The sequence below is a fragment of the Schistocerca cancellata genome, chromosome 1, assembly GCF_023864275.1.
Source record: "Schistocerca cancellata isolate TAMUIC-IGC-003103 chromosome 1, iqSchCanc2.1, whole genome shotgun sequence".
In the NCBI taxonomy this organism is placed as follows: domain Eukaryota; kingdom Metazoa; phylum Arthropoda; class Insecta; order Orthoptera; family Acrididae; genus Schistocerca; species Schistocerca cancellata.
The window spans coordinates 560460583-560478203 of NC_064626.1; the positions used below are offsets into that span (position 1 = coordinate 560460583).

The 17621-nt window shown below is 38.2% G+C and overlaps 1 protein-coding gene across 2 annotated transcripts in view; it reads left to right on the forward strand.

The window, feature by feature from the left end:
• LOC126181074 (trafficking kinesin-binding protein milt) overlaps window positions 1–17621 on the forward strand; it is a 243176-nt gene that overhangs the window by 38447 nt on the left and 187108 nt on the right. The window contains exons 1-3 of one of the 2 annotated variants that reach the window (XM_049924741.1): window positions 179–304; window positions 1299–1403; window positions 15807–15911. In XM_049924741.1, the coding sequence (XP_049780698.1) occupies window positions 208–304; window positions 1299–1403; window positions 15807–15911 (307 nt within the window). In that variant the 5' untranslated portion in view covers window positions 179–207. Of the gene's footprint in view, window positions 1–178; window positions 305–1298; window positions 1404–15806; window positions 15912–17621 lie in introns of those variants that run through there. The other variant, XM_049924745.1, reaches the window with a different exon arrangement.

The following is a 17621-nucleotide window of genomic DNA, read 5'->3' on the forward strand; positions in this document are numbered from 1 at the left end:
TCTTAATGGGACAATTTAGGTGAAAACTACTGCAGCTGTCTGCATGAGTTCAGAACACAGTCAGAGCTGTGACTGACCTATTTTTGTGTCTGTGAGGTGGGATGGATTTGGCTTACATCGGTGAGCACAGATGTGCAGTATTTTCCTGGCTATATGCCAGCCTCCGGCTCAGTGCTGAAGTGCTGAGGGAACTCTCAAGCTGAGAGGATGTTCCCCATCCAAAGCAAACTATTGGGGAAGAACAGAAGAAAGTCTGGAGATCTCCAGGCACGTAGGGATTCTATTCTTGAGAGCTGGCAGAAGGGTATGTTCTATTGTGGTTGCAACTGCGTGAGAGTAATAGTAATAGACTTCCAATTTGTCACATTTATTTTTTGTAGTTAGCATGCTTCTCAGAGTAACATGTACAGTTGTAGACAACAAAGAGTGGAGCTTAATGGAAAAAAATTAAATCTATACTTGTTTAACAAACTACTTAATTCATCCATTCTTTTGAAGTAAATAAAAGTCACTGAGCCGGCATTGGTAACGCAATTCGATGTTTTTAACTCCTTATTTTGCCCTTGTTCAAGGAAACACTGTGTATGGTATTTGTATCATTGGTACCAGATCGCAGTTCTATTTATTTGGCTGAGTAGTTGTAGTGGTCAATATCTTTCAAAAATATACACCATTGCAGAATGCAGTAGTTCAGCATTTTGTTAACTTCATGAATAATTAAATTTGTTGTTATTTTTGAATCGCCGAAACCTATTTGCTGAAAGAACAGGTTAAATTTAAAGAGAAACAATGAGGAACTGAAATTCATCAGTTAAAGAACACATTGAAGAAGCACACAGTCATAAAGGAAATATTTGCAAATAAATAGGTATTTCTTATATATGTTGGACTCAGTTTTGCCTGCTGATTTTTATTAAAGGCTGTGTCACAGGCTGCAATATATAATTAATTTTAAATGTTAGTACATGATGAATTACAATCTATTGAGAAGAAAATCAGTATTATTAACGTGGGATTATGTACCATTAACCTCATGATTCCACATTTTGGAGTTTGTACATTTTCCCAGTTGTGCTTCACCAGCAGTTGGATAAAGTGCTTTGCTCATTTGTGACACAGTAAACAAGAATTTCATGTATTCCTTTTTAAATTAATGCATCTGAACAGACCAAAACAAACAATACCATATATGCTTATGTTTTCCTCTTCCTTAACACTGTGTACCCCGGCTTGATGTATTTATTGTTAACAGCTATTGTTGGACATGCTGAAGTCATAAAACATATTTATTGTTTCAGACGTGTGTTGTGGAGGGGAACTTCCAGAAGTGGAAATCATCAGTCTGTTGGAGGAGCAGATACCTCGCTATCGACTACGAGCTGATACCCTCACTCAATTTACAGGTACTTTCTCTCAGTGTTTAGGCACTTTAGGTGATAGATTTTACTATTAATCGGCAATGGTGTGTGTATGAAAACAGTCATGTTATTTTCTGATACTTGTGCTTTAATTTATAGCTGTTAGAAAGAGAGATGTTAACTTGTGTGACATGGAGAGTGGTTGAATCCACATGGTGATAGAGTGCACCCAAAATAACTTATGCCATACCTGTGCAGACAGCGTGGTAGGGGAGGGGCCACCGGTGGGGACTCCACTGCATCTGGCCACCACACAGTGTGGAAGGTGCAGTTCAATAGCTGAAGCCTGTTTACAAGCAGAAGTTCTAAGCTATAGCTAGTGAGTCTACAAACAATCATATTCACCAGTTATGCTAGTACAACCAATAATTTGGCAAGTCATTATGCGAGTCCCTGAATAGCGTATACCAATGAAAATCAGCACATAAACAATTGAGACAACTCCTTCTAATGGATAAAGCAGACAACTAAGCAGGTGACACCAAATTAATGTGGCGGCGCCTAAGTAACAAAGAGGTGGACTCGTCTATAGCTGATGACAGGAAAGTGTTTCTGTGCAGGTGCCAAGTTATTTTTCTCAAGCTCTAAATAATTATGGATCTGTTGCACCAGCTAGGAACATCATCTTTGATACATCACAAAACGATAGTGTTGTGGCATTGGTTTAGGGATAAATATAAAATTTATACCGTTTACACGTAAAAATATCTGTTGAAAATTCTTAACGTTATCATCAGATTGCAAGTCTCAAAACATAGAAACATAAAATAGGTTATAGTATTTCTTCTGTAAGATATTTTCAAAAATAGCTGATTGAGTTAGTGATAGTACTAGTAGCAGTAGCTGCTATTAGCTGATCTTAGAGTCCACTTTGTTTTTCAGTCATTAATATGTAGACTTTTATTGCATTTCTGTTTTCTTTCTTGGGTGACCAGTTTTAGAAATGCTCTATTGAGTCTCGATTTTCTTCCTTTCTATATGTGGGCCACCCTTTATTTTATTACAAAGTTGATTGATTAAGGACATTAACTCACTTCTACACTTGGTAACTGCATCTAGAACAACTTAATCCACAACAGTATATTAATTACTTTTAAGTGATGTAAAGAAGACCAATCTACACAGCACAGCTTCGAAGCGAAGCAGAAAGTGAGCCATTTTTGTACATTTTCATATGAATTGAAGCGTTGTTCAGCGAGAGCGTGTGCCAATGACACAGATATATGATAATTGGACGGAGCCAAATCTGCAGAATAAACCGCATGCCCTAGTATTTCCCAATTGAATGCATCGATCGTTTCCCTGACCCGTTTTGCTGTGTGTGAGGAGTGTTATCATGGAGCAGTATGACTTTGTGTCGCATTTTTCCATATTCCTGGTGTTTTTCACATATTGCTCAATTTAAATCAATCATTTGCTGTTGGTAGCGATTGTTAACAGCTTTACCAGTTCATAATAGATGACACCCTTTTGATTCCACCAAAGACAGAGCATTGTCTTCTCCAAAGCGATTTGGTCTTGCAGTGGTTGTCGATGGTTTGCTAGGATTCACCCATGATTTACGACGCTTAGAATTCTCAAAAAATATATCTGTTTTTCATCACCTTTCACTATTTGATGGAGAAACGACTCTCTTTCGTATCTGGCGAGCAGCATTTCACAAGTGGTCTTCCGATTTGCTCGCTGTCTTTCATTCAGTTCATGCAGAACTCATTTTCCCCCAACATTCATCCGAAAAGAAACGGCTTTCTGTGTCACATTCAGTTGTTCCTCCAGTTCCTGTTGAATTTTAGCATCATCTTCATCCAATAAGGCCTGCAATTTGCTGTCTTCAAACTTTTTTGGTGGTTTCCCACGCTCGTCATTCCTCAAATCAAAATAACCACTTTCAAATTTTTTGCACCACTCTAAACACTTTGTTTTCCCAACAGCATGTTTGCTGAAAGCTTCGATGAGCATTCGATGCGATTCTGCAGCAGTTTTCTTCAAGTGATAACAGAAAACCTATGCTGTCTGCAAATCGTAGTTTGTAGACAGAGAACTCTAAATGTTTACGGGTTTTAAACAGATACCGTTGTATGGAACTTGGGTTACTGAGTGTTGAAATTCGTCGTCAGCCGATACAGGAAGCAGATGGTGCTGCAGACGCGGTCTCGTGGACCCTACACTGACGGGTAGCACCATGTATAGGGAAATTCTGGTTTCATAATTCTACACCTGGTAACACACAAGTAATTAAGCTGATGTTATGTTGGGAGAACAAAATTGAGCATAAAAGTTCGCTTATGGGTACCTGAAAAAGCAAAGAACACTGCCAGATTTTAGGAACTTTTTGCATTCCGTTTTTCTGAAAAGACATGATGAAGATCATTAATTAAAAACTACCTGAATCTGGCCCTCTCTGATTGTGTGTGAAACTTGCAGTCTGCTGCTGCTGCCAGGAGTGCTTCTGGTGTGAGGAGCAGCATAGTTCCCTCACTGCATCACTGAATGGGTCACCTTTTTGCAGCAGCGGCCCTCCTGGCTGCTGAAGGCTGCCAGTGGTAGCATCTGCACCTGCCCTCAAAGACATCGGTCATCTCTTGGGCAGTATATGACTGAAAAAGTATGCAAGTGAAATCACTCAAGCCTAGAGACTGAGTGAAAATATTCATGTGGTTAATTTGGATGAAGAGACTAGTTCCATTCGACTGTTTCTTTTTATTGAAAAATTTGACTGGCCAGTCAGTTGTTAAAACCAGTCAGTTGCCGCATCACTAGTTCTAACAGTAAAAGATTTCGTATTTGCTCCAGCTGTTGTTTCTTAAAGATGATTATGAGATGTTGCATTTTTGCTCTTATTTTGAGCTGTTTATTTCTTTGTTATATAGTTATTGAGCTTCTAAAGATTGGTTTGGAATGTAGGAAGTATATCGCTTGTGCTCAAGTTGATTGTCTATTTTCAGTCTCCCCTATATTCACTTGACTGAATTATTTCTCAGTTGCAAATAATTCCCTGTTCAGTAACAGTTTATGGTCATCCAATTTGTGTTTCTTGCATTTGACTTCTCCTCCTCCTCCTCCTCCTCTCTCTCTCTCTCTCTCTCTCTCTCTCTCTCTCTCTCTCTCTCTCTCTCTCTCTCTCTCTCTCTCCCTCCCCCCCCCCCTTTATTTCCTAAGCCATATGCTGTCATTACTCAGTTTAGATTGCAGTAAGGAATTGACTCACAGCACTTGTGTATAATGACTAGGGCCCGGATTTTAATGATAAAGTAATATTTTTTTCTGAACTATAGGGTGAATTTTAGAACAATTTATACACAAATCTAGGCATTTTAATGTCAAAAAATGTATTTTGATTGTGCATATGAAGTCATATTTCAACAAATTTTAGTAATAAGTCATATTGCGGCTAACTTTTAATATAATAGGTCATATTTCCGTCAACTTTTGCCAAAAATGCATATACCGTTTTTCTCGTATCTTACGGGACACATGAATAAGAAAATGAATATGTTGCTCACAAACAGTATTTAACATGCTATTATGAAAGATAAACAGATAAAGTAGTACACAGCTCTATTTCTCAGGACTGTAGCAGAAAATCGGTGTGCCACAACAATCGTTTCGTGGACATAAAACATTGTTGCGCAGAGTCGACAATACGCTCTCAGAGCCAACAAAGGCGGCTTCTGCCGTAATAATCATCGCAGTCGCACAGGTGTTCCCAGAAACCAGTTTGAATGCAGCCTTTGCCTCGTTCAACATGCCTAAAGCAAAGTGCTCCGACAGCGTGAAGTTGCGAGGATATGTTCGAGAATTTGGAGAGAAGTTCTTTAGTACTGTTAGGGAAATATTATTTTGTAAACTGTGTGAAGTTAAAGTTAGTGCAGAAAAGCACTTTAATGTGCAACAACACTGTAATACCGCTAAACACCACAGCTGTGTGAAATGAAGTGCTGAAAATAACAGCAGGCAAGTGCTGTTATTTGAACAGACAGGTAAATCGTCAACCGTGCAATCATTCTGCAAGGATTTGTGTGAGATGCAACATCCCTTTGGAAAAGCTGAAGAATCCACACTTCAGATGGTTCTTGGAGAAGTACACAACACATCCAGTTCCAGATGAATCTACACTGAGAAAGAACTATTTATCCGTATGCTACAATGATGTGCTCAACAAAATACAAATTATTATTGCTGAGCAAAAGATCTGGCTGTCGATAGATGAAACTACGGAAATTATTGGGTGATATATTGCAAATGTTGTTGTTGGTATTCTAAAAGTTGATGGCCCTGGACATATGTTCCTACTAACATGTGAAGCTCTCGATAGAGTAAACAGTTCGACGATTGCTATTTTGATTAACAACTCTCTGAAGCTACTGTGGCTGGATGGTGTGAAGGGAGACAATGTTTTGCTGCTTGTAACAGGTGGTCCATCATATATGGCTAAAGCAACCAAAGGGCCACAGATTCTCTACCCCAGTATGGTGTTCGCCACTTTCCTTGCACATGCGCTGCACAGAGTTGCTGAAGAGGTGCGATCAGATTACCCTGACATGGACTAATTCATTTCCTGTGGCAAGAAAATCTATGTGAAGGCTCTGCTATGGGTGCAGAAATTCAAGGAACAAGCACCTTCGGCGGCCAGAGTGTCCGAGCGGTTCTAGGCGCTACAGTCTGGAACCAAGCGACCAGTACGGTCGCAGGTTCGAATCCATCCTTGGGCATGGATGTGTGTGATGTCCTTAGGTTAGTTAGGTTTAAGTAGTTCTAAGTTCTAGGGGACTGATGACCTCAGAAGTTAAGTCCCATAGTGCTCAGAGCCATTTGAACCAAGCACCTTCAATGCCCCTCCCACCTAAACCTGTTCTTACACGATGGGGTTCTTGGATTAATGCTGATGAGTATTACTGTGCCTACTAAACCCAAATAAAGACAATCTTCTGTGAGCTTGATAGGGATGAATTAAGTGCTATCAAAATTGTGAAAGAAGTTTTTACAGATACATTGTCTCGAAACTTGGCATACATCAACGCCAATTTTTCAGTGATATCAAAAGCCATCAAATGACTGGAAGCTGTTTGCACTCAGCTATGTGAGGCCCTGAGTATTGTGTAACATGTACAGAGTGAGTTGGGTCAAGCTCGTGGTCATGTGGCTGACAAAGTGGAAACCAAATTGCAAAGTTTTCTCCAACGGAATCCTGGATATTCTGCACTGTGCAAAATTAGTGACAGTCTTTCAGGGAATGCCACAACATTGGAAGGTACTGAAACAAAGCGGAACTCCATTGACCTGGCTGCCTTCAAATACGCTCCAGTGACGTCTTGTGAAGTGGAGAGGAGCATTTCCAGGTAGAAAACTATCCTCAGCGACAACCGTAGATCATTGACTATGGAAAACCTGAAAATGCACCTTGTGATCCAGTGCAACTTTGCAGATATTGAAGATTGACATATGGTATTAAATAATGTGATACCCTTTAAATACTATCTAGAAATAAAAACATTGTTTTACTGTTTCTATAGATGATCTTTTCACTGTACTTTGTGTTTAGAGAATAAAACGTTCAGACATTCTAAAAATAGGTGCAAATTAGCCACAAACCCTACAGAAAGAAAGAACTATACTTACAATATTTTGAGAAGTCAATTTTGTATTACAGGGCTATTACAAATGATTGAAGCGATTTCATAAATTCACTGTAGCTCCATTCATTGACATATGGTCACGAGACACTACAGATATGTAGAAAAACTCATAAAGTTTTTTTCGGCTGAAGCCGCACTTCAGGTTTCTGCCGCCAGAGCGCTCGAGAGCGCAGTGAGACAAAATGGCGACAGGAGCCGAGAAAGCGTATGTCGTGCTTGAAATGCACTCACATCAGTCAGTCATAACAGTGCAACGACACTTCAGGACGAAGTTCAACAAAGATCCACCAACTGCTAACTCCATTCGGCGATGGTATGCGCAGTTTAAAGCTTCTGGATGCCTCTGTAAGGGGAAATCAACGGGTCGGCCTGCAGTGAGCGAAGAAACGGTTGAACGCGTGCGGGCAAGTTTCACGCGTAGCCCGCGGAAGTCGACGAATAAAGCAAGCAGGGAGCTAAACGTACCACAGCCGACGGTTTGGAGAATCTTACGGAAAAGGCTAAAGCAGAAGCCTTACCATTTACAATTGCTACAAGCCCTGACACCCGATGACAAAAGTCAAAACGCTTTGAATTTTCGGCACGGTTGCAACAGCTCACGGAAGAGGACGCATTCAGTACGAAACTTGTTTTCAGTGATGAAGCAACATTTTTTCTTAATGGTGAAGTGAACAGACACAATGTGCGAATCTGGGCGGTAGAGAATCCTCACGCATTCGTGCAGCAAATTCGCAATTCACCAAAAGTTTACGGTCCCTTTTTCTTCTGCGAAAAAAAAAAAAAAAAAAACGCAACAAGACACGTGTATCTGGACATGCTGGAAAATTGGCTCATGCCACAACTGGAGACCGACAGCGCCGACTTCATCTTTGAACAGGATGGTGCTCCACCGCACTTCCATCATGATGTTCGGCATTTCTTAAAGAAGAGATTGGAAAACCAATGGATCGGTCGTGGTGGAGATCATGTCATGGCCTCCACGCTCTCCCAACTTAACCCCATGCGATTTCTTTCTGTGGGGTTATGTGAAAGATTCAGTGTTTATAAACCTCCTCTACCAAGAAACATGCCAGAACTGCGAGCTCGCATCAATGATGCTTTCGAACTCATTGATGGGGACATGCTGCGCCGAGTGTGGGAGGAACTTGATTATCGGCTTGATGTCTGCCGAATCACTAAAGGGGCACATATCGAACATTTGTGAATGCCTAAAAAAACTTTTTGAGTTTTCGTATGTGTGTGTGCAAAGCATTGTGAAAATATCTCAAATAATAAAGTTATTGTAGAGCTGTGAAATCGCTTAAATCATTTGTAATAACCCTGTACTTTATGGTGAATAAAAAATTAAATAAACAACCAAGAATGCTTTAAATAAACTTATATTAAGTCATATTTTATTTTTTAAGGTCATATTTATGTAAGTTTTAGGTCATAAATGCTTGCATATTTCACTGTTTTTTAGGTCATTAAAATCCGTGCCCTAGTAATGACCTCTTCAATAACCGTTTGTGGTCATCCAGTTTGTGTTTTTAGCATTTGTTATAAAAAGTTTGCCTGATGGGTTAAAAGAAAGAGGAACACAAACAGTTTGTATAATTGAATTTTAATTGGTGATTGCATGTGAAGTGTAGTACAGTTCAGACTTTGTCAGTGTCTGTTATTTGAAGAAAGTTCCGTTGAAGAGGTGTTACTTGTCTCAATGATAAACTAATGTGGGTGATAGAAGAGTTCTCTTTACAGTGAACCACTGTTAGTTAACTTTGATGTTTACAAAATAATGCTCCAGTTAGGTATCTGTTCTTTTATAAGATGTTGCCTGTAATCTTGGGTCAAGGATAAATAGAGAATTTTAAGTCTCTACTCGTGACTGCTCCAGAAATAAAAATTTCTCTTTTTGAAGACTTATTTTTATGAATATAATTACAGTTGACATTGCAGGATGGAAGTAAGAAAAACACACAAACACACACACACACACACACACACACACACACTCTCTCTACCTCTACCTCTACCTCTCTCTCTCTCTCTCTCTACATTGTCCACTGCAGCTACAATATCTATCCTTAATTGTAATGAACAACTGGTACAGAACAAGCTGGACTGTGGGTGTCCTGTTACCATACAGTGATAAACACACCAAAGTGGCATGTGAACCAGTGTGACACACACATTTTAATGACTGTTTTACTTTGAATTTTATAATAATGCAGTTGATTCATTGCCAACAAGAAATGTAAATTGGAAAATAAACATAGACACTTGTGACATCATTGGTCACCAAAAACAGAAACTGTGTTGACAGGTAAGACAGGAATATGTATTGGTGAAATGTAACAAATTGAAAGGACTCTAAATTGGAGAATGCTGTGTCCACCACTAAAACAGAAACAAAAGAAAAAAAGGTGTGATAGAGTCCCTTGAGATTGGAGGATACTTGACTACATGGATGAAAGAAAAATCTCTAAATGCTGGTGACTATTTAATTGTCATTGTTAACTAGTGCTGTGTATCATTTATGTTGCTCTACATCAACACTCTGCTTTCTGATATCTCGTCTTTATCATGAGATGACAAGATTTATCATATTCACACAGAACTACGCATAACAATGGCATACATAAAATTCTGCACATGTACCACACCCTTATATCCAGAATTCTGGTTCTAAAAATGCGGGATAGTTGATAAATTTAGTGTGCGACTTTGTAAACTGTGTGGATATGGTGGGTGCCTTAAATGACTACCTAGGTCTGAAAATGATCATTCTTCGAAACTAATTGTAAAAATAAATGTGTAACTGAGAATGTGAAGTAAAGATAAATTTATACTTTTACTTTCTGCTTCATAATATTATTTTGTTAGTTTATTGCGTTTTGAAAGTTTTCGGCATTGGGTTTTGTAGTGTAGTTAGTAGATGTTACTTTGATAAAATGGTGCATTTTTTTGTGTGCAGTGTAATATAATTTATAATTGTTGATAGAAGCGTGCGCGTTCACACACACACACACACACACACACACACACACACACACACACACACAAATAAAAAAAAAACTCTTGAGGAACAAAGCACCAGTTGGATTCTTAATTGCTGAGGCTAATAGATCATTTTGTCGATGGAACTACATTCACCTTGTTGCTGAAACTTCTATCGTGGCTTACTTTTGTGTATCGTGTAGCTCACTCAGTGAACTGAAGAGATAATTCATGGTGTAACTATAGCAACCAAGATATTTACTGTAAAATGGGGAACAATAGAGCACTTTTGACTATTGTGGAATTTATTTTTTATTAGTTCTGTAAGTCTTAGAGCAGGGAAATAATTCATTTCCTTATTTCTATCATGTGTACTGCATGATCCTAAACTTATTCCTTTGACTATAACCAAATCTTTGCATATGGAATATTTACTCCAACATGATCAGATGTTGTCATATGCTGTAGTGCTTAGTAATCAGAAATCAGGTACTTCGTTGTGCAACTGAAGTGTTTTATTATTTGTCCACAAGAACATTGTCTGATGTGGTAAGAAGGCTTAGAAAATAGATAACTCCAAGCCCTTTTTTGCTCTTAGGCATTCGTTGAAAAGTTGTTCATAGTAACAAGTGAAATGTGGAAATGTGCCTGTCATGATAATTACAAAATGCAAGTCTCCCACCAGTGTTCCTCAATATGAAAATAAAGTCTTCATCATTAAACATGACAAACAATAATATACTTTATTACACAAAAATAATGTAAATGTTGATGTTGCAGTGGCATATTTTTAATTGCCCTGCAAATAACATTAACAAAAAATTATATTCCAAGTAAGTGTTAACTATACAAATCCATTGCCCACATAATATTTTAGAGCAATGCAATAAAATGAATCTGATCTTTGCTTAGCTTGTAAACAATATTAAAACTCTTCTTGCACTATAATGCTACATTTTAAAACCCTTCTTGCATTATAATGCTGTATGACCCAGCAAACATGGGTAGAACATGAATCACAAACAGTTGACATGAGCTGTATTTTAAAAGTCCTATGTTGACTGTAGAAGCAGGCAGGAACAACGTAGCTTTTCTGCTTTGGAATGACGTCATCTGATGGTTGATACGGCCTTAGGCAAAGACTCATACCATGGTATCAGTCTTAAATTTTGTCTACTTTAGCAATTTATTTTTTTGAAAGTTACAACAGTCAGTCGTAGTTATGTGATGTGATTCCATGATATTGCAGTTTTCTCCTTTTTATGTTTTGTCTTTCAGTATTTTTACTTTACATCAATGCTGTTTCATTTTTGGTGTTGCTCAGTTTTACAGACAATAATTTAATGATCATAATTAACAGAAACTACTACCTGCTCTGTTGCTAATAAAAGAAGTTTATTTAATTTGTATCTTATATTAAAACACCATTGTTCTATTTGTCCTTCTCTAAATTTAATGATAATTATATGAACACTTCAGTTTAAGAATTTTTTTTCCTTGGGGGGAGGGGGCAGCGAGGCCCAATCCAGGAGAGAGCTGATTTTTTGTTAGTGCTTTTTTATTGTGAGGAATTGAATGAAAAGTGTATTGATGTATGGTTTAGATCTCTAGTGTCTCTAAGCATACCAGTAATTTGTCCTTGATTTGAATTATAGCTGAAGTAATGTTTTTTTCTCAAATAGATGAAATATGTGGCTCCAAACAAGTTTTCTACTTCAGAAATGGCAGACACAATGTTTTGTGCAAGGGAGGCGACAATGTCGGGCTCCCATTTCTTTGATGCTGTGTTTATCTTATAATTATTTTTGGGAACTCCTCAGTGTCATATGTGTGATACTACTACATTATGTTTCCATCCCAAGAGAAATACCAGGTGTTTCACAGTCATCACTCAATATCTCATGCTGTTCGTTCTCCTTGTATATCCTATGAGATCTGGTAACAACACTAAACACAAACAATGCTAATGCACTTGGGTGGCTATTCTACATGTCACAGATAATTGAAACTCTAATCATTCACAAGCCTGCCAATGATGTGTACATGTACGAAGTTACATTGACATATGACTATCTTCTTGGGGTGTGTGTGTGTGTGTGTGTGTGTGTGTGTGTGTGTGTGTGTGTGTGTGTGTGTGTGTTTGTTTTTGCTGTATATTTTAGTTGTTTTAGTTGGGAATGGTATATACTAAATCACTTTCGTGGAACATTCCATATAAAATGTGTCCAGTTGTTACTGGTTACGGAGATACTTTTGTTGAGAGTGGAACCCAAACGAATGCTCACAGAAGATGTTTAACAAAGACAGATGATTAGTTGAAAGTTAATTTTCATAAATTCCACCTCCAACTTCACTGCATCTTTGAACTCTTGTGACAACACCATATGTGGCTCGTCTTGACATTCTAATTCAAACAATCCATTCATCTTTTCAAGCATTCCCATAACCAAAAATCTGAATGGGTATAGTTTGAGGACCTTGGTGGCCAAGAAATGTGACAATATCTGCTGATAAATTATACAGTGGATATTAAATTTAGATGATGGCCAGAATGTACATGAAAAAACATACCCATCCTTATAGCCAAAGGAACATTTTCCAGTAATGTTGGAAGCACATTTTCCAGGAAGTGAAGATAGTGGAGTCCTGAAAGTTGATGCGCTTACATATCACATGATGTATTTACAGAGAAACACTCTTGAAAATGTGTCTCCATAAAGGCAAGTGGATTTTCATCGGATCACCATTATACAGCTCTCCACAACTGCAAGGGACACAGTAAACATCCACCTTATACAAACCAGTATCACCCTTTACAGACTTTAGAAGTCCCCTAATCTTAGATGGTGGTCAAAAAGCTTACTTCACACAGTGTTTCCACAGAATATGGCACTCGTGTTGGAAATGCTACCTGCATAAGGCGGAAAGGCTGTGGACTTAAATGCACCTTATTATTTTTATCACTTACCCGATTCACAGTTGGTTTATAGCACAATGTGTGTCTGATGTGTGTTTCACCATAACCATAATTACAAAAAATAACTTCAAGGTGGAATAACTCGGCTGACAAACTATCAGATGTGGACTGTATAAACCATGGTATGAAGTAAGCCTTCATACAAAACCAGATGTGACTCGCTCATTGCATTTGTGCCCAGAAAATGATGCACCTGTTGAAATAGTCATTGGATTAAAAGTAAATGGAACTGAACATCAAACCTAACCTGAGTCAGCTATAACAAATCAGACAGAGAAACATGAGTGGAGAGAGATCGTATAGAACAGAACTTACCGTTTTAGTGTCATAATCATTTAGGTGGAATCCCTCCAAGTGATGTATGAAGTCTGCCAAGTTCTTAATGTGATGCACACACTGATATATTAGTGGACCAGATTGTGAACACCTCATTTTTACACATAATCCTGCTTTTCCAACACAAATATTGAGTACCCCTTGTTAGCAAGTAAGTTGCCAGTATTAGAATCCGTCCTAAGGGAACACAGAGTATCCTCTGGGGTACTCTAATATTACTCTTGGACAGACAGGGCCCTGTTAACAAATGAAACACTTCTCTCTTAACCTCCTCAGCTGGTTCAAAAGAACTTACAAAAGATCCACAAGGAAGGGCTTCCTCTTAAGCCCAATGTCTGTTATGTTGGTGCTCAAACATACCATGCACTGAAACACTTTGCTACTATATTGAGACCACTGTTAGGTCAGTGTGTGCATCACATTGAGAACTTGGAACATTTGTTGCATCTGTTAGATGGTCTATGCTTCAATGACTCTAATATTTTAGTAAGGTTTGCTGTGGCCTGCCTGTTCATTTGCATCCCTCTGTCTGATACGTTATACAGCATGGAGATTATTTTTTGTAGTGAAAAATGAACCTGTTTCGACATGTTTCAGTTCCACTTGCTTTTTATTCTGTGATCGGTTCTATGAACAGACAGATTGAGTTCGTGATGGAGAACCCTTTGTTACCTATTATTGCCAGTCTGTTTAAAGAACATTTCAAGGAAGATGTTCTGGAACAGGTGGCATTGAATAACGAGTGTGTTTCATGATGGAGATGGAAAGGGTTGGCTGCCTTTGCTTTCTTGATGTGTTGGTCAGGAGGTTGGTTGACAGTACTGAGGGACATTCTATTTATAGGACGCCAGCTCGTACTGATTTGTATCGCTAGGCAGATTGTCGTCACCATCTGGCGCAGTGTTAAAAGTGACTTCATACCTCATTTCATAGAACCCACTTCATTTCAGACCTTGAAAGTTTGTCAGTTGAGTTGGCCCACCTCAAAATCATCTTTCACCAGAATGTTTATAGCGAAAGGTGGATAAGATAAGTGTTGCGTTATCAACCATCTATGTATAATGTGTCGATGAAAATAAGGTGGCACCAAGTCTACAGACATTTTCTCTTACACAGGAAGCATTTCCAAAAGGATTGGTTGTATTATGCGGAAACACAATGCAAAAGTTGAATTTCGCCCACCATCTAAGATTATGGTTCTTTTAGGGGTTATAAAGGACAATTCTGATTTGTGTAAGGCATGTGTGTATCATATCCATTGTGGTCCATACACCTACAACAACCAAGCAAATCTGCTCTTGCAAATGCAATAAGAGATTAAACTAGCATGTGACCTTACAAATAGAAATGCAGATTTTTTACTAAAATTCCACTCCACTCCCTAGTCAGACAACAGAGGACAGAGTTAATCCTACTTGTGTTAACCTGTTGGTAATTCATATGCACTTCTGATAACTTCTGCCATTGGCTTTGGTTGTGTAGTGGTACTAGTATTTATGTTGTATATGTTACCTTTCTGCATATGTCCTACATACCAAGGTTTTAAATTTTCTTCCATAGGACTCGCTCATTGCATTTGTGCCCAGAAAATGATGCACCTGGCTGCATCCCCACAACTCGTTGCAACATTTTATGCCCTGGAAGAAAATCAAGTTTGAATGTGTTGGCATACCCAGCATTTTCTAAATACATGCAACATGCTTAAACAGTTCTGTAAAATTGTCCAACAAACCATAGCCACAACTTCAGTTGAACAATTCAACTTTGGAAGTTGAAGCACAGCCTCACATCTTGATCTTCCAAACAGAAGTGACAAACAGCCATTAAACCCATAGCATCTGGAGTACCAACATGTGAAATGAAAAGTTTTATCTCTCTCACCAGTAAAATTGCATGCTTGTTATATGGTATGTTTTATTCAAATTAGTTTATACTACCATTTACTATTCTTTCGGACACATCCTTTATAAAAACAAACTATGAAACTGTATATTTAGCAGTGCTATGACAATTAACTGAAATTATCTGCTGTGCATATAATTAAAACAATGCTTCAGTATTAAATTCATAAGTTTTTGAAAATACGGTGAATGTCAGTTGCACACATTGTAATTCTGCAGTCTTGTCCAAAGCCAAATATGAAATGGAGCTATCTCAAATTACTATAGTTACTCTTATAAAAGTTTCATTCAGGTGTTGACAAAAACAAGCAGTATCCAAATAATTCATTTGTGATATGCCAAGGAACCAGTAAATGAGAAAACTTGTATTGTTGATTGTCTTATTACATCGTCTCTTTTGACCCCCTTTGCTGGTGAGTAAGTCTGTGACTTTTATGAACAAATCTTGTATAATAAATGTTCTGTCTTAAACCTCTTGTGACTTAGGAAATTTTGCCATTGTATGTATTTTCTTGTGTTATGTATATGCTCTTATATTTTCACAAAAACACATTTTTAGGATACGAGAATAAGGATTGGTACATTCCTGCACCGGCCCTAAGACCAGACGATATAGATCTAAATCTAAATCCGGATCAGATCCGAGAGGCACTAAACTACTTCCGTAAGTATTAATGCTACTTCCATGTTTATCTTTTTTCTGAAGTGCGTGCATGCTCACACACACACACACACACACACACACACACACACACACGTGTGTGACTTTGTTTGTGAAAAGAAGATGGAGCTTGGTACTTTCTCAGAATATGTAACTTCAGAAAAGTAATATGGTGGCTATCAGTGCTGGTTGAATTCTGCCAGAATTATTAGCAGGATTATTCACTAAAATGGTATTTCAGAGTGTAATAGAAGTATTGTGATTTCCTACTACGAAATTATGAAATGTCAAAATATCCATTGAGTGCACAAGCCCAAACTAGCTCATTGTTTTCCATACAATACCCATGTCATTGGACAACTAACTAACTCATTGTGTGTTTCATAGTATTGCTGGTGATGTAAGGATGTGGGTGCAGGATATTGTTTTTACATTCCGGAATGACAACTGAAGTATTAATGCTATTTCAGAAACTCACTCCATATTCATACACAGTTAAGTTTCCCATCTCTTCTCCCCCTCCGATACAGGTATATCTGGCTTTGGCAAGTTATGTTATCATTTTTAGGGTTTTGTTGTTTCAAGATTGATTCTTGCCTGACTATCTTTACAAACTCCACAAATTGTGAAGCAAGAGGAAAGTACTGGGTGTCCCTTTCAAACTTCATGCATTTCAAAGGCCCAGGATAAACAAACCTACAGTAGATATGATAATGAGGTTGCACCATATGCTAGAACATTTATAAGAATTTATTTAATAATCGTAATTACTTCTCTACATGTGAACCATTTGCAGCACGAAGAATATGGAGCCTGCAGTCAGTTTCATACCACGTTCATAGTAACATGTCCTCTTTCACTGTTGCAATCTCATCTTTGTTATGACATTTTAACGTAGGAATAATATCCACTTTGGTGGTATACATGTAGTCCTTCATGAATTCCCACAAACAGAAATCTAGCATTATGTCGTGATGTGGTGGCCAGGCATTGGGTCCACCACACCCGATCTAGCGAATGAGAAACTTCATATCCAGGAACTTCAGAACAGCCATTGACCATTGCAGCAGAGCTCCATCTTGTTGAGAGATGATGTTGAGTTGCAAGTTCTGTATCAGAGGATATACAAAGGTATACAAATTGCTCCAGCATGTTCAGATACATTAACCAGCACGTTCAGATACATTGACCTATTCACAATGTTTTCAGTAAAGGGCAGTCCAGTAATCCTGTTGTGCATTAGCCCATACCAGATGTTCAGTTTAGGGCTATCACAAACACGTTGATTGAGTGTTTGTGGATGTTGCGAACTCCAAATCCAAACATATGCTGATTAACCGTTTCTGACATGTGAAAGCTTACTTCATCTGAGAATAAAGACCTTTCCAGAAGCTGGCATTCATGTCAGTACACTGAAGCATGTACGGTACTTAGAAAATTGTTGTTGGCATGGTTTCTCATTGTTGGACATCAGATGTTGCAGCATGTGCACTTTTTAAGCATATAGATGGTAGGTGATGGTGTACTAGAGGATGCAATGTTGCTTGGTGTACATTAAGTTGCTTAGATGCACGCCGAATTGACTTACATGGGCCCCTGAGAAACATTCATCTACTGTCTCTTCTGAAACCGCCAGAATATTTAAGAACACTTCCAGTTGCCAGAAACTTACAATACCATTCTGTAATAGTTTCCACATTAGGTGAATCATGT